We start from the raw sequence: 19,072 nt of genomic DNA on the forward strand, positions 1-19,072 counted from the left end.
TTACCTCACACCTAATCTTTCATTCCCAACTCTTTACAGAGAAGCAAGGACATAAGTACCTCTAAGCCAGTTTGTAAATTTTTTCCATTAGAAACAGTATTTTATAAAACTTGGCTTCACTAAAAGTAAATGCTTACTTGAAATTGCTGGTTTTGAACTTGATATCTCTCCAACAAAGATCGGTTCATCATCATCATCATCCTCAACCTCTTTTACTTTCTTCTGCCAGGGTTCCAACTCTTCTTCTTCACATTCCATAAAGAGTTCTGCCATTTTTGACTTACCTAATTTTTAAAAGGAAAGCAAATATTATTTTCAAAAAGAAAAATACATTTTTAATACATAGTATATTTAAATTCTACTTTAATAATCCTAGTAGCAATTTCTGAACTGATATTTGTAGTTAGTACATGGTAGCAACAGTGAGAAACTCAGAACTCATTCTCCTAGATGTTAGATAACTAGATAGATACATAGGTATTTAGAGATAGAAATAGGTAATGGCTGACTAGTTAGTTACAGTGGACCGAAAATTTAGGTACAATCAAAGTGAGTTTCAGTCGTATGCCTGAAATATGAGTATATCTACAAAAATTATTTCACTTAATCATTATCTGAAAAAATAATATTAACAAAAAGGAGATAAACTTAGAATAAGAGGCAATAGGTGGGGTTCTCTCTCTCAAGAGCATGCATACACCTTTTCCATCCTTCTCTCATTCCCCAACAAAGCATGTAACCTTTACCTTTCTCTCTCCACTGGCCTTTCTTTTGCCTTTGTAACTTGTTTCCTAAAACCATTTCTTCTACAGTTCACTTCTACCTCTATGACTCTCTGAATAAACTTTTGCTTATAATTTGAAAAAATGAGGCAATAAGTGGAAAATATACTACAAAAACTGAACCAAACTTAGGAATGCCAGGCATAAATAGAGCAAAGCAGGAATGAGGTGCTAAACAAAAACAGGGAACAAACTCAGGCTTATTTCATGCAGGGCAAATTTCTCACCTGAAGATACAAACCAAAAAACATATAGTAAATAATAACAATCCTAGATGTTCTGACCAAACACAGAGTCCCCAGGAAGCATTTTAGTGCCTTGCTCTTATATGGATGGACAACCAATAAGCACCATTAATTTCAGGAAAACCTCCTGTTTTCAGACCAAAATCAATAAAACAGATAAAAGAATCCTAAAGAAAAGAGGCAACACAGACAGCAAGAAAAATATTAGAAAAAATATAATTAGCATATTTAGACATATAAGACAAGAAGGAATGTTATAAAAAGTAATATTCAGAAAACAAAATATAGGATTAAGAATATGATAATCAAAAATTTCCAACTCAGTTTTAAAAATACTGAAAGCATAAACAAGATTGATCAACCTTTAGCCAGACTCCTCAAGAAACAAAGAGAGGACCCAAATAAGTAAAATCCGAAATGGAAGTGGTGAAGTAACTGACATCACAGAAATACAAAGAATTATAGGAAAATACTATGAGCAACTATACGCCAACAAGCTGGAAAATGTGGATGAAATGGAAATTTCTAAAATAAATACAATCTTCCCAAACTGAATCAAGAAGAAGCAGAAAACCTGAATAGGCCAGTAACTGAGGACATAGACGCAATAATAAAAAAATTTCCAGCAAACAAAAGCTCTTGTCCAAATGGCTTCACGAGGGAGTTCTACCAAACATTCAAAGAAGAACTAACACCTATCCTCCTCACACTATTTCAAAAAAATCCAGGAAGAAGGAACACTTCCAAACTCTTTTTCTGAGGCAGCATTATCCTAATTCCAAAACCAGATAAAGACATTACAAAGAAAGAGAATTAAAGGCCAATATCCCTGATGAACATAGATGCTAAAATCCTCAACAAAATATTAGCAAATCAGATAAAGTGATATATTATAAAGATTACACAACATAACCAAGTGGGATTTATTCCAGGGATGCAACTATGGTACAATATTCAAAAATCAAAAGAACTAATCCTGGAGATCCAAGAGCGTGGGGGACAAGAAGGCAGTGAGGGAGATAGTGTGTGAGTGAGCGAGAGAGTGAAAGGGGAGTGCGTGGATGTGCAGGGAGTGTTTGTATGTGTGAGTGAGGGACAGTTATATTCCACAGGTCTGTAGGGGACTGGTGGACCAGGCTCTACTACCGCCTTATATCTGCTGTCTACAAGAGACCCACCTCTCAGAACAAAGGACTCACACAAACTGATAGTGAAGGGATGGAAAAATTTTTTTTCAGGTGAATGGAAATGAAAAAAAAGCTGGGGTAGCAATACTTATTATCTGACAAATTAGAACTCAAATTGAAGGCCACAGTAAGAGATAAGGAATGCCACTTCATACTAAAGGGAGCAATTCAACAAGAAGATATAACTCTGGTAAACATATATGCACCCAATACAGGAGCACCTAAATACATAAAAAAACTTCCGGAAGATATCAAGGAAGAGACTGACAACAATACACACATAGTAGGAGACTTTAATACCCCAGTAACACCACACTGGATAGATCCTCTAAACAAAAAATCAGCAAAGAAACATCAATCCAAAATCACTCACTAGATCAGATGGAACTGACATCTTCAGAACCATTCACCCCAAAGCCACATAATATACATTCTTCTCCAGTGCACACGAGACATTTTCAAAGATAGACCACATATTGGGACACAGGCAAAGTCTCTTCAAATTCAAGAAGATTGAAATCATATCAAGCATGCTCTCAGATCACAATGGCATAAAATTACAAATCAACTACAATAAAAACAATGAAAAAAATCAAACACTTGGAAGCTAAATAGCATGCTATCAAACAATGATTGGGTTACCAAAAAAAAATAAAAAACATACTGGCTGGTATCAAACGACAATGAAAACACAACAATCCAAAATCTATGGGACACAGTTTCAGCAGCCTTAAGAGGGAAGTTCATAGCTCTACAGGCCTACATTAAAAAAAAAAAAAAGTAATAAATTATCTGACCTCTAACCATACAACTCAAAAAGTTAGAAAGACAGCAACAAGAAAACCCAGAGTGAGCAGAAGGAACAAAATAATAAAGATCAGAATAGAAATAAACGACAGAGACAAAATAAAAATAAAAAATATACATATAAAAGATCACAAAACCAAGAGCTGGTTCTTTGAAAGGATAAACAAGATTGATGAACCTCTATCCAGTCTCATTAAGAAGCAAAGAGGACCCGAATAAACAAAATCAGAAAGAGTGAAGTAACAACCGATACTATAGAAATAGGATCATGAAAAAACACCATGAACAACTCTATTCCAACATAATGGACAACCTAGACGAAATGGACATATTCTTAGAAAAATACAAACTCCCAAAACACAATCAGGAAGAATAAAAAAACCTGAATAGGCCGAAAACTACCAAAGAAATGTAAGCAGTAATCAAAAATCTTCCAGCAAACAAAAGCCCGGGACCGGACCACTTTACAGGGGATTTGTACCAAGAATTCAATGAAGAACTAAAACCTATCCTCCTCAGACTATTCCAAAAAATTCAAGAGGAAGGCACACTTCCAAGCTCTTTCTATAAAGCCAACATAACCCTAATTCCAAAACATCACAAAAAAAAGAGAACTACAGGCCAATATCCTGCTAATAAAATCCTCAACAAAATTCTAGCAAATCAGATCCAGGATTACATTAGAAAGATCATACACCATGACCAAGTAGGATTTATTCCGGGATGCAAGGATGGTACAATATCTGCAAATCAATAAATGTGATACATCACATAAACAGAGAAACAAAAATCACATAATCATATCAATCGATACAAAAAAATCATTTCACAAAATCCACAACCTTTCTTCATAAAAACAAAGTGGGAATAAAGGGACCATACCTCAACATAATAAAAGCCTTATATGACAAATCTACAGCCAACATCATACTCAATGGGCAAAACTAAAACCGTTTTCCCTAAGAACAGGAACAAGACAGGAATGCTCACTTTCACCACTTCTGGCTAGCACTTCTGTTCGATATAGTACTGGAAGTGCTAGCCATAGCGATCAGACAAGAAGAAATAAAAGGAATCCAAATTGGAAAAGAAGTAGTAAAAATGTCCTTATTCACAGATGACATGATACTGTACATAGAAAATCCCAATTACTCCATCAAAAAACTACTAGACTTAATAAATGAATATGGCAATGTAGCAGGATACAAAAATAACACTCAAATCTATGGCATTTTTATACACCAACAGTGAACTCAGAGAAAGAGAAATTAAAAAAAAAATCCCATTTACCACTGCACCAAAAAAATTCAGATACCTAGGAATAAACTTAACTAAGGAGGTAAAAGACCTGGACTTGGAAAACTACAGGACATTGAAAAAGGAGACGGAGGAAGACATAAACAAATGTAAGAACATACAGTGTTCATGGATTGGTAGAATCAACATCACTAAACTATCCATACTGCCCAAAGCAATCTCCAGAGTCACTGCAATCCCCATTAAAATACCAACAGAATATTTCAAAGACCTAGAACAAACTCTGCAAAAATTTATCTGGAATTAAAAAACAAAAGACTCCTGAATAGCCACAGCAATCCTGAGAAAGAAGAACAATGTTGGGGGAGGAGATCCAAGATGGCGGCGTAGGTAAATACCTAAACTGCTGCCTTGCACAACAATTTCAAAACTAAAACTAAAAGACAAAATGTCTATCACCCAGAACCACGGGAAAGCTGGCTGAGTGGAAGTTCTACAACTAGGAGGAAAGAGAAAAGAGCATTCAGGGCACAAGTGCTGAAAAGCTGAGGTATGGAGGCGCACGCGATCCGGGCTGGCAGCGGGCGTTGCTTTCTTCAACCCAAAGGGAGACAAGGTCCCGATTTCTCTGAAATCCAGTTTCTGGGGAGACGTGGGGGACCCAAACTCCTACAGGGAAAAGCTGGACTGTCTGCCATCGGGTTGGAAAGTGAGGGTGGCTTGCTTGCAGAGTTGCGCGCAGGAATAATTGCTTGCTGCACTGGAACGCTGGACACGGGGATGCGGTCGGAAGCGCGGGGACAGCTGGCTAGCAGCCATCGCTATTTGCCACACCCTAGCCTGGTGACGCCCTGAGACCCCGCCCCGCAAAACCTACAAGCCCACCCAAGCTCCAAGCAGCGGCTTTTGCATATGAATGGCCTTCCCGATAGCAGCTTAACCTAACAAACTTGCAACCTGGTTCAGACAGCTCCAAAGCCTCCAAGCCCCAAGCAGGGAGGAGAGGACTGTGGTTCTCACTGTAGCTCCTGCAGGGTGGCCTCAGACAGTAGCTGACCTGCACCCCATTGGAGATCCAGAAGCCAGTGTACCTAGTGGTCAGTGTGAGACACCAGATTTCAACTCCTCACATCCATAAGTGACACATTTGGGAGGCAGACTCAGTGAGCATCAAAGCCCCACTGAAACAAGGCCTGCACCATAAGCATGTCTCCAGCGCAGCAGTTCTTCCATTATAGACACAGCGGATCCTCACAACCAATTGGCCTGGAGGTCAATTCCTCCCAGTGTACCAACAGCAATCAAGGCTTAACTACACCAAGACTTAGCACTCAACTCACAAAGGGGTGTACCAAAAGCGTCCACCTCAGGTGATTGGGGAGGCTGAACTACTGGCCCCTATAAGTCACCCACCACACAAAGCCACTCCATCAACACAGGGAAGCAGCCAAAATGCAGAAACACAGAAACATGTCACGAATGAAAGAAATGGAGGAAAGCAAACTACTGGACAACAGAGAGTTCAAAACCACATTTATAAGGTTACTCAAGAATCTTCTAAAAACCGCTGGGAAACTTGATGAGACCTTCAAGGACCTTAATGAGAATGCCAAAAAAATGGAAAAGGACCAGTCAGAAATTAAGCATACACTGTCTGAAATAAAGAATGTACAGAAACTCAACTGTAGATCAACGTACCCCAAGAATCAAACCAAAGATCTGCAATATGAGGAAACAAAAAACACCCAACCAAAAAAACAAAAAGAAAAAAGGATCCAAAAATATGAAGATAGTGTGAGGAGCCTCTGGAACAACTTTAAGTGTACCAACATCTGAATTTTTGGAGTGCCAGAGGAAGAGAGAGAGCAAAATATTGAAAACCTATTAGAAGAAATAATGACAGAAAACTTTCCCTACCTGGTGAAAGAAATAGACTTACAAGTTCAGGAAGCGCACAGAACCCCAAACAAGAGGAACCCAAAGAGGACCACACCAAGACACATCATAATTAAAATGCCAAGGGCAAAAGATAAAGAGAGAATATTAAAAACAGCAAGAGAAAAACAGTTAGTTACCTACAAGGGAGTACCCATACGACTGTCAGCTGATTTCTCAACAGAAACTATGCAGGCCAGATGGGAGTGGCAAGAAATATTCAAAGTGATGAATAGCAAGAAAGTACAACCAAGATTACTCTACCCAGCAAAGCTATCATTCAGAATTGAAGGTCAGATAAAGAGCTTCACAGACAAGAAAAAGCTAAAGGAGTTCATCACCACCAAACCAGGATTACATGAAATGCTGAAGGGTATTCTTTAAGAAGAGGAATAAGAAGAAAAAGGTAAAGATAAAAATTATGGTAGATATTCACATATCTACCAACAAGTGAATCTAAAAATCAAGTGAATAAAAAATCTGAAGAACAGAATGGACTGGTGAATATAATAGAATCAGGGACATAGAAAGGGACTGGACTGACAATTCTCAGGGGAAGGTTGTCTGAGGGGTGCGGGAAGAGATTGGACAAAAATCTTACACCTATGGATGAAGACAGTGGCGGGGGGTAAGGGCATGGGGTGGGGAATCAGATGGAGGGGAGCTTTGGGGGAAAAAAACAGAGGAACACCTGTAATAACCTGAACAATAAAGATTTATTTAAAAAAAAAAAGAAGAACAATATTGGAGGGATCACAATACCAGATATCAAGCTACCAGGTGTACCGGTTAATAATGCGGATTTTGTAATCAAAGAAAACACAATAATTTCAAGAGAAACATCCTAAGTGCTTTATTCAAAGTAATGTCCATTGCTAGCTACACATTTCCCCATCGTTCAGGTAATTTGTGGATACTGTCCCAATAGAACTTTTCTTGTTTTGAGGCAAACCATTCAGAGACCCAATTTTCCACTTCTTTGTACGTTTTGAAGTGCTGCTCAAAAGTGCGTGTGCCATCGATCGGAACACGTGGTAATCTGAAGGAGCAAAGTCTGGTGAATATAGCGGGTGGGTTAATACTTCCCAGACAAGATCTTTAATGTGTTTTTAACTGGTTTTGAAGTGTGTGATTGTGCATTATCATGAAGCAAAATTACTTTGCCGTGTCTTCTAGCACATTCTGGTCGTTTAATAATCAAAGCATGTTTCAAATTGCTTATTTGTTGTCGGTAGCATTCAGTATCAATGGTTTCACCTGGTTTTAGAAGCTCATAATACACCACATCTTCCTGATCCCACCAAACGCAGAGTATTGTCTTCTTTCTGAAGCGATTTGGCCTTGCAGTTGATGTTGATGATTGACCTGGAACAACCCATGATTTTGTGCATTTAGGATTCTCAAAATAAATTCACTTTTCATCACCAGTCACAATTCAATGCAAAAAAGACTTTCTTTCATGCCGTTGAAGCAACATTTTAGTGATGACTCTTCAGTTTTCCATTTGTCTTTCGTTCAGTTGATGTGGCACCCATTTTCCTTCCTTTAAAATCTTTCCCATTGCTTGTAAACAATCGGAAATTGTTTGCTGAGCAACGTTTAATCTTTCTGCAAGTTGTTTTTGAGTTTGACACGCATCTTCATCCAATAATGTTTGTAATTGTTGGTCTTCAAACTTTTTGGTTGACCTGGACATTCTTTGTCTTTCACATCAAAATCATCACTTTTAAAGCATTTAAACCAGTGTTCACAAGTATCTTGAGATGGAGCATGTTCACCATAAGCTTCCTGAAGTATATGATAACTTTCAGCAGCACTCAAAATATAAGTAATGAATTAAAACTTCCCACAAATGCTCTTTTTTTGGCACGAAATTCAACATTTTTAAGCATAAAAATAACTATATTAACACCTTTAGAAAATTTGACATATGAAGTTTTAAAGCTTGCTGTCAATACAACAAAATAGCATACATATCAAACCGCATATATAGCAACATGTGTGTCACTCCATCTATTGAAAAAAATCCGCATTATTAACTGGTACACCTAGTATATTACCAAGCCACGGTTCTCAAAACTGCCTGGTACTGGCACAAGAACAGACATATAGACCAATAGAACAGACCAGAGAATCCAGAAATTGACCCAAGCCATTATACTCAATTAATATTTGACAAAAGAGACAAGAGTATACAATGGAGTCAAGACAGTGTCTTCAATAAATGGTGCTGAGAAATTTGGTCAGATACATGCAATAAAATGAAACTAGATCACTAACTTAAACCATACAAAAAAACAAACTCAAAATGGCTAAAGGATTTAAGTGTAAGACGGGAAACCATAAAAATCTTTGAAGACTCCATAGACAGCAAAATAGCAGACATATGTCGTAGCAATGTCTTTACCTATACTGCTCCTAGGGCAATGGAAACTAAGGAGAAAATAAACCAATGGAACTACATCAAAATAAAAAGATTCTGCACAGCAAAAGAAACCAACAAAACAACAAGAAAAGCCCACTGCATGGAAGAACATATTTGCCAATGCTCTCTCAGATAAGGGTTTAATCTCCAAAACTTACAGAGAACTCATACAACTTAACAAAAGGAAGATAAACAATCCAATAAAAAAATAATGAGCAAAGGACCTAAATAGACACTTTTTGAAAGAGGACATACAGAAGGCCAAGAGACATATTAAAACATGCTCAAAGTCACTAATCATCCGAGAGATGTAAATCAAAACGACAATGAGGTACCATCTCACACCTGTCAGAATGGCTATCAACAAATCAACAAATGACAAGTGCTGCCAAGGATGTGGAGAAAAAGGAACCCTCTGGCACTGCTGGTGGGAATGCAGACTGGTGCAGCCACTGTGGAAGACAGTATGGAGTTTTCTCAAAAAATTAAACATGGAACTTCCATTTGACCCAGTAATCCCACTTCTAGGACTATATCCCAAGAAACCAGAAACACCAATCAGAAACGATATATGCACCCCTATCTTCATAGTAGCACAATTTACAATAGCTAAGATTTGGAAACAGCCTAAGTGCCCATCAGATGAATAGATTAGAAAACTGTGGCACATCTACACAATGGAATACTATGCCACTATAAAAAAAAAAAAAAAAGGAACTTTTGCCGTTTGCAACAGCATGGATGCAACTGGAGAGCATTATGCTAAGTGAAAAAGTCAGTTGGAGAAGATAAATATCACAGGATCTCACTTATGTAGGATAGAATGATCAACATAAACTGATGAACAAAAATAGATCCAGAGACAAATGGCGGGGGGGGGGGGGGGGTAAGAGATCAAAGGACTTGTATGCATGCATATTAGAATAACCAATGAACACAGACACTGGGGCAGTGGGGGCTTGCCCTCAGGGGTAGGAATGCGGGGGGGGGGGGGGGGTCAATTGGGAAAAAGGAACCATATGTAATACTTTAAACAATAAAAAAAAAGAACTAACCCTACCATCTGTAGTCTCCAAAATTATAAGAAAATAAATTTCTATTGTTTAAGCTATCCAGTCCATGATACTTTGTTGTGGCAGCCATAGAAAACTAATACAAAAGACAATGAATGGACTTCCTCATTCTTTGTAACAGAATACTGCCACTGACAATACAGTGGCTCTACTCATTCACAGGTAATGCATTCCAAGATCCCCAGTGTAAGCCTGAAACCAAGGACAGTAATAAACCCTATATATATAGTACTAGAGGCCTGGTGCATGAAAATTCGTGCACTGGGGGGAGGGGGGATGCCTCACCCCGGCCTGCACCCTCTCACAATTCGGGACCCCTCAGGTAGGGTCCCTAGGCCAGGCATGAGATCAGGGCCTATCGGGGCTTTCTTTCCCTGGGCTGCAGGCAGCTGGCCCCACCCCCACCGCTGCCACTGCTTGCCATCTGTGCAGCGCTGCCCCCCATCCCCTGCCACCAGTGGCTGGGGTACAATGGCTTGGCTGGTCTGGGCCTCCCTCTTTCTTTGCTGGGGGGCAGGGCCAGCCCTGCAAGGGGCCATCTGCATACCTGATTGCCCCTAACCACTCGCCTACCTACCTGATTGCCCCTAACTGCTTGCTTGGGGGCAGGGCCAGCCGTCGATCCACCTGATCTCCCTTAACCACTTACCTGCCTACTTGATCACCCCTAACAACTGGCCTGCCTACCTAATCTCCCCTAACCAATTGCCTGCCTACCTGACCACCCCTAACTACTTGCCTGCCTACTTGATCACCCCTAACTGCTGGCCTGCCTACCTGACCACCCCTAACCACTCTGCCTGCCTGCCTGATTGCCCCTATCCACTTGCTTGGGGGCAGGGCCAGCCCAGCAAGGGGCCGTCTACCTACCTGATGACCTCTAACCACTGGTCTGCCTACCTGTTCACCCCTAACCCCCTCTGCCTGCCTGCCTGATTGCCCTTTACCGCTTGCTAGGGGGAGGGGCCAGCACTGACTTCCGGTTGGTCAGCCTCTGGTCTTTACGACCCAGGGTTTTTATATATTAGGACTAGAGGCCCGGTGCACAAAATTCATGCCGGGGGGGGGGGGGGGGGTTGAGTAGTCCCTCAGCCTGGTCTGCACCCTCTCCAATCTGGGATCCCTTTCGCAATCCAGAACCACTGGCTCCTAAGCGTTCACCTGCCTGCCTGCCTGATGCCCCTAACTGCTCCCCTGCTGGCCTGATGGCCCTAACGGCTCTCTCCTCCTGGCCTGATCCCCCTAACTGCCTAACTGCTCTCCCCTGCTGGCCTGATCCCCCTAACTGCTCTCCCCTCCTTATCTGATTCCCCCTAACTGCCTATCTGCTCTCCCCTCCTGGCCTGATCCCCCTAACTGCCTATCTGCACTCCCCTTCTGGCCTGCTCCCCCTAACTGCCTAACTGCTCTCCCCTGCTGGCCTGATCCCCCTAACTGCTCTCCACTCCTTATCTGATTCCCCCTAACTGCCTATCTGCTCTCCCCTCCTGGCCTGATCCCCTTAACTGCCTATCTGCACTCCCCTCCTGGCCTGATCCCCCTAACTATCTATCTGCTCTCCCCTCATGGCCTAAACCCCCTAACTGCCCATCTGCTCTCCCTTCCTCTCCGTGCCTTCAGACCCCAGATGCAGGAGTGCTGAGAGCTCTCCACTGAGGCCCCACCCCCGTCCTGATACCTCCTCTCCAGCCCGGGCAGCACCACAACCCTGCGTGCATCTCCGCCAGGGGAGCCGTCACGGCCCATCTGACAACCTCCTCCGGGCCAGGCGGCGCGGCAGGCCTGCACGTGTCTCCATAGGGTAGGGGTCCTCAAACTTTTTAAACAGGGGGCCAGTTCACTGTCCCTCAGACCGTTGGAGGGCAGGACTATAGTTTAAAAAAAAACTATGAACAAATTCCTATGCACACTGCACATATCTTATTTTGAAGTAAAAAAACAAAACAGCAAAAACACCCGCATGTGGCCCGCGGGCCGTAGTTTGAGGACGCCTGCCATAGGGAGTGGTCTCCGCCTCCGAGGCAGCGTGACATTAGCGCTGGGCAGGCCTGCACGCACCTCCGCTGGGGGCGGAAGTCCCCATCCGGCCCACCAGCTTCTGTGCGCGCAGCCTGTTGACCGGTTGTAACTGGGACACCGTTAGGACCAATTAGCATATTACCTCTTTATTATATAGATTATTATATAGATGTTTTTCCTCTACACATACATATGATAAGTTTTAATTTATTAATTAGGCACAGTAAGAGATTAACAACAATAATAAAAGAGAACAATAATAACAATATGTTATATAGTAAAAGTTACGTGAATGTGGTCTTTCTCAAAATATCATATTGTTCTGTATTCACCCTTCTTCCTGTGATACAATGCCTACTGAGGAGATGAAGTGAGGTGAATGGCTTAGGCATTGTAAGAGCAATAGGCTACTTATTAGGGTTATTTGAACACAAGCACTGATATCTCCACAGTTTATCTGATAACTGAGACAGCTGTGTAAGTGACTAAGTGACTAATGGACAGGTAGCATTATGCAGTATGGATACACTGGACAAAGAGATGATTCTCCCAGGTCTGGATGGATTTGGATGGTGAGATTCCATCATGCTACTCTAAAAGACACTCAATTTAAAACTTACTGTTTATTTCTGGGATTTTTCGGTTTAATATTTTCAGACTGTGGTTTACTACAAGTAACTGAAACCACAGAAAATGAAATGTCAAATAAGGGGCAACTACTGTATACCTAGAATATATTGTTAGGAGAAAATTTTTAAGACACGTAATAGCTTTATAATTTTTTTAGAAATAATTATTTTTGTCTATGCATAAAAGAAACATACGTAATTATGTATACTAAACTGACAATAGTAGTTATCATGAGCATGAGAAAACACTTCGTTTCTACTTTACTCACTTTTTAATTTCCATTATTTGTTTTATGTGAGCATTTGTTACTTTAACAATTCTAAGAGTTTTTATCTTTAAGGAAATATGCCTACCTCTCATCCTTTCTCCAGAAGGAAAGTTATTAATACATAAGCTATGTATACTAGTATCAGTTATGGCAGTAACAATTCAGTAACAATTACTTTTTGGCTAAAAAGGGTTGTCGCCAATCAAGTTGCAGAGTTGACTTTCTGTAAATTGTCACATATGTACTGACACATGATATCAGTCTATTTTATGAGTCATTTTATGTAATGCCAAATATTGAAACATGAAACTTGGAATTCAGAAATTCTTGGATCTAATTTATCTCCAAACTCACCATGTGACTCCAGACAATGCACCAAGTTATATACTGTATGTTCTCCTTCCTATAAAATAAAAATACCTAATATAAGAGTGAATTTCATTAAATGTACACATATTTAAAATTTTTTTTTAAAAAGTTCAATTTTAAAGTTTGATGTTTGACATATACATGTAACTTATTTACATAACTGGTTCATTCCTCAATGAATCTTAATTTAGTAAGCAAAATGGTGATTCCATTAAGCATTTACTACTTGAATAAATCTGAATTATTAAATTATAAATATTTTTTAAATGAATCCTTTGGTAAAAATGAGGAATCACTTCATAATGTATTGTTTAAGTAAGTCGGAATTTTCAAATACTAAGTGATCTCAATCTTTTACTGCTACCTATTCTTATTTCAGATATAACTGAAATTATTTCCATAAGAACACATAATTTTAGACATGCTTTAATTTATATTTTTCTGGTTTTTATCAATGAACTTAAAAAGAAAATTAGTTGGATATATTTTATCATAGATTAACTTATTCAAAAATAACTACTCATACATTGCCTTCTGTATGCAAGGTAATGTGCTAAGTTCTAGGGGGAAAAAATAAAGATGAGTATGTCACAGTCCATGTCTTCAGAAATCTACAGTCTAGTATGTCTATAATTCTTTGGGCTTAAAAAAGACATTTGTCGGGTTGGTTGAAAATCACCTGCGACCTTGACCATGGCCATGGCTGTGGGTGAGATTCAGGGCCCAGAGCCACGTGGGGCCTAAGCTCACTGTCCACTCGATGTGAAGAGGTGAAACCCAGGCCCCGACACGTGCAAAAAGTAAAAATGACATTTGAACTACTTTAAGAATGTGTTTTCTGGATTCACACACAAGCATGAATTTTACAAAATATACAATATTTTTTTAAACTAGTTTAATTATAAAGCAAAAGAGTTCAAAAATTAGATAGCAGATATCTAAAATATTGAGAAACACAGCTAATTCAACCTTCATATTGCTTTTTATCCTCAGGCTGAAAAAGCAAGTTTTCCTGCTTTTTAATTTCCAAGGCATTTGGTCTGAACTGAAATAGTCCACAGGGAGAAAAAAGTATTATTTTAACTTCATAAGTAATTACTATAAATGGTTGAACTATTATCACCAGAGACTCTATGGAATCTTGTTTTTAACTAAATTCACCAAGTTTTAAGGTCTCACTATTTAAGTCTCTATATCAATTATTTGAATAATTGTAGCTTGTTCCTAAACTAAAATTAGTGTTATGTATATGTCCTATAGATAAATACATGACAATTCTTGCTCAGCATCAAGCACCTACTAGTACCAAGAATACAGAATATTTTTAAGAGCCACAATTACACAGCCTATGAGACTCATTATATTATATTAGAGACCCAGTATACAAAATCCATGCACAGGTAGGGTCCCTAGGCCTGGCCAGCGATCAGGGCCAATTGGGGCCTTTCAGCTGCCAGCCAGGGTCTTCCTTCCACGGCTGCTGGAGGCTGGCCAGGGCTTTCCTTCATTCTGTGCTGCCCCCTGTGCATGTCATAGTGAGCTATTGGTCCCTAGTCGAACTCCCTTGGGCACAATTGGCATATTAGGTTTTTATATATATAGATTTATGTTAAATGACTATATAAATGTAATTTAGCAAAATCCTAAAATATTCCATTTATAAATATTTAATCAATAAATGACCTGTCTATATGAATAAGATATGAATCACTGTCTATGACTATAGAGGTAATTTTTAAGATAACCTCTTCCAAAGCTATAGGACCACTAGAGGCCCGGTCACGAAATTCGTGCACGGAGGGGGGTTGTCCCTCAGCCCAGCCTGTACCCTCTCCAATATGGGACCCCTCAAGGGATGTCCGACTGCCCGTTTAGGCCCGATCCCAGGGATCGGGCCTAAACGGGCAGTAGGACATCCCTCTCACAATCCAGGACTGCTGGCTCCCAACTGCTTGCCTGCTTGCCTTCCTGATTGCCCCTAACCACTTCTGCCTGCCAGCCTGATCACCCCCTAACCACTCTGCTGCCAGCCTGTTTGCCCCCAACTTCCCTCCTCTGCCGGCCTGGTTACCCCTAACTGCCCTCTCCTGCAGGGTTGATCACCTCCAACTGCCCTCCCTTGCAGGCCGGGTGCCTCCCAACTGCCCTCTCCTGCTGGCCATCTTGTGGTGGCCATCTTGTGTCCACATGGGGGCAGGATCTTTGACCACATGGGGGTAGCTATATTGTGTGTTGCAGTGATGACCAATCTGCATATTACTCTTTTATTAGATAGGATAGAGGCCTGGTGCAGGGGTGGGGGCCAGCTGGTTTGCCCTGAAAGGTGTCCCTGATCAGGGTGGGGTTCCCTTGGGGCGTGGGGCAGCCTGAGCAAGGGGCCTGTGGTGGTTTGCAGGCCGGCCACGCCCCCTGGCGACCCAAGTGGAGGCCCTGGTATCTGGAATTTATTTTCCTTCTACAATTGAAACTTTGTAGCCTGGAGCAGAGCCAAGCCTAGAGCTCCCTCCGAGGCCCGCAGCCATTTGTGTTGGGGTTATAATTGAAACTTTGTTGCCTTAAGCGGGTGGGCCCGGCCAGGGTGTGCTGAAAGCTTTGCTTCCCCTGTTGCCGGCGGCAACCCTGGCCTGCTCTCTCAAGCTCCATTCTGCCGCCATTTGTTTGAATTTGTTTACCTTCTATAATTGAAACTTTGTATCTTGAGTGGAGGCTTAGGCCTGCAACGGCTGGCAGAAAGCTTGGCTTCCTCTGTTACCTGGGAAACCTTGCTCTCTGTGGCTGTAGCCATCTTGGTTTGGGTTAATTTGCATACTCGCTCTGATTGGATGGTGGGCGTGGCTTGTGGGTGTGTCGGAGGTGTGGTCAATTTGCATATTTGTCTATTATTAGATAGGATAGTAGCTACTTAGAGACTTAAATTATACACTCACAAACATACTATAAAGTTAGAAAACCTGTTAACATAATTACAATCTGTACTTTATTGTTTTCTTTGTTTCAGCTTTAACATACTATCTAATAAAAGAGCAATATGCAAATTGACCATCACTCCGAGACACAAGATGGCCACCCCCATGTGGTCAAAGATGGCTGCCCCCATGTGTACACAAGATGGGCACCACAAGATGGCTGGCAGGGCAGGGCAGGGCAGTTGTGGGTGACCAGGCCGGCAGAGGAGGGCAGTTGGGGGAGACCAGGCCTGCAGGGGAGGGCAGTTGGGGGTGACCAGGCTGGCAGAGGAGGGCAGTGGGGGGAGACCATGCCAGCAGGGGAGGGCAGTTAGAGGTGACCGGGCCAGCAGGGAAGGGCAGTTGGGGGGGACCAGGCCTGCAGGGGAGGACAGTTAGGGGCGACCAGACTGGCAGGGGAGGGCAGTTAGGGGTGACCAGGCCAGCAGGGGAGGGCAGTTAGGGGTGACCAGGCCAGCATGGGAGGGCAGTTGGGGCAATCGCGCCGGCCAGGGAGCAGTTAAGTGTCGATCAGGCTGGCAGTGGAGTGGTTAGGGGGTGATCAGGCAGAGACAGGCAAGTAGTTGGGAGCCAGCAGTCCTGGATTGAGAGAGAGATGTCTGACCGCCCGTTTAGGCCCGATCCCACTGGGCCTAAACAAGCATTTGATCTAGTACATAGCAAACACTATAGCATACGTGTGCCATGTACTAGATATAGTCCTATTTACTCTCTGATAAAAGATTAAGCAATTACACAAATCACAACTATAGAGTCTAAACATAAAAAAAGAACAGTAGGCTAGTAGACAGAAGAACAAGTCATAGCCCCAATACTGCCACAACTTTTAGTCAAGTCACCTTACAATTCTGGGTCTAAGCTCTTAGTTCAAATGAAAGATCTCTAGGGTTCAATTCAGCTCTATACTTTAGACTTTACTGTAAACTGTTACTTTATTTTTTCTAAATAGTAAACAACTCTATTAATTTTTTAAAAAACACCAAACAGATCTGTCAACAGCTTTACAAACTAATCACAAGAGAAAAAAGATTTCAACCAATTTCCCATATTTCCAGAACATAGTGGCCTGCAGTTGTGTTCCATAAATTGTAATCTTTAAACATTTATTAACCACAAACAGTAAAACTTGCTGAAGAATGAATGTCAAGTTCTGGCTCAATCACTTATTAGCTGTATGACACTGGGCAAGTTAGTTCATCTCTGTGCCTTGCTATATTTACTACATATATCTTATATTACAGAGTCATAATGAAAAATAAATGAGGTAATATACATAAAGCACAAGCTCAGTGCCTGGCACACAAAAATCATTCATTAAATTTTAACTCTAAGCTAAATGCTATTTTAAAGAACTCTTAAGAACAGACCACAACTTTGTTATTATAATGGAATTTATGAGCTGGGCATTTACAAATCATTTTGTTATATAAGATCTTCATTATAGTCATATTTCTGATGTTGAAATTTTAGCTTTATATGCCTTCCGGAATGTGGCTGTCAACTCTATCTTGCCATATTTTCAGCTTTTTAAAAAAGCATTTATTAACTAGTTAAGACACACAGAACATAAACATAATACCATACAATTCACCAACATGGTTAAATTATATATGTGCTACTGATCTCATAAAATAAGACAAGTATCTAATTAAAAAATACTAACACAGAAATGCATAAAAATTAATATCTGGATAAAGTGTTTATACCATTATCATTTTAAAAAACAGAGAGTATTACGCTAAGTGAAATAAGCCACTTTGATTCTACATACATTCCGATATTATAATTTCTTTAAAAATCCTTTTTAAAAATGAGTAGGTGATAAAGAATACAAAAGTTAATGGGAAGAAGTTCTCCATCTCCTCAAACTCTAAAAATTAGTTATTCAATTAAATAATCCAAGAAACCACATTATAAAGTCAATCTTTGTTTTTTTCTCAGGATAAAAATGATTTAATTGGGGGATGCACTCCTATCCAAGAAGCTGACAACACCAAAACCAGATATGATGAACTAAACATAAAAGGAAAAATTTAAGATAATTAATGTAATCATTTCAAATAGTAAAATTTTATATTCAAAATAAGAATAGCATATAAAAATAAAGTTTAAATCAAATTAGTCTAAGATTAACATGCCAGATGTAAGAAACATTAAACCTTTCACAATTTTGCTTATATACTTAGGAGAGTTATTTTTAGTGGAATGATTTGTATGACACAGAAAAGTTTGATCTGTTACTTGTTTGCGCTCTCAAATTTCCCAAGAAATCAGGCATCAATATCATTTCACTAATATTAAAGCTTTATGTTGTTTCATTTTACAAACAATTCTTTCATTTTTGTCACTAGTGGATACTGAAATGCAGGTCCATAATTTAGAATTCTAATCCCAAATGAATAGAGCTTTAAGGATTCAAAGTGGGTTCTTAACTGTAAGTAACATTCTAATGTTTCCAACCCTAGTTTTGTGATCACAAGAATTTCCAACTATTTCAAGTAGATACTAGAAAATTAATTTTAATATCCATTATCTTAAAAATACTGCACAACAACAACAACAAAATACTGCACAACAAAAGAAACCAGCACCAAAATAAGAAGGGAGCCCACTGTATGGGAGAACATATTTGCCAACACACCTGGTAAGGGGTTAATTTCCAAAATATATAAAATACTCATACAACTCAATGAACGGAAGACACACAACCCAATAAAAAAATGGGCAGAGCACCTAACAGATTTCCTCAAAGAGGACATAAAATGGCCAAAAGACATATGAAAAAATGCTCACCGTCACTAATTATCAGAGAGATACAAATTAAAATGACAATAAGGTATCCCCTCACACATGCCAGAATGGCTACCATCCATAAATCAACAAACAACACGTGCTAACAAGGATGTGGAGAAAAAAGAATCCTAGTACACTGCTGGTAAGAATGCAGACTTGTAAACCACTATGGAAAACAGTATGGAGTTTCTTCAAAAAATTAAAAATGGAACTGCCTTTTGTCCAGTGATCCCACTTCTAGAAATGATCATGTGAAGCCAGAAACACCAATCAGAAAGAATGTATGCACCTCTATATTCATAGCAGTGTTATTTAC

The 19,072-nt window shown here is 40.1% G+C and overlaps 1 protein-coding gene across 5 annotated transcripts in view; it reads right to left on the reverse strand.

The window, feature by feature from the left end:
* The window catches only part of ZNF280D (zinc finger protein 280D), a 115,075-nt gene that overhangs the window by 83,874 nt on the left and 12,129 nt on the right, over positions 1-19,072 (reverse strand). For 3 of the 5 annotated variants that reach the window (XM_079768471.1, XM_079768473.1, XM_079768474.1), the window contains exons 2-3: positions 12,983-13,031; positions 138-284 (exon numbers count right to left, since the gene is read on the reverse strand). In XM_079768471.1, coding sequence (XP_079624597.1) covers positions 138-273 — 136 coding nt within the window. In that variant the 5' untranslated portion in view covers positions 274-284; positions 12,983-13,031. Of the gene's footprint in view, positions 1-137; positions 285-12,982; positions 13,032-19,072 lie in introns of those variants that run through there. The other 2 variants (XM_079768472.1, XM_079768470.1) reach the window with 1 other exon arrangement.

This window comes from Cnephaeus nilssonii, assembly GCF_951640355.1.
Source record: "Cnephaeus nilssonii genome assembly, chromosome: 4".
Classification (NCBI taxonomy): Eukaryota; Metazoa; Chordata; class Mammalia; order Chiroptera; family Vespertilionidae; genus Cnephaeus; species Cnephaeus nilssonii.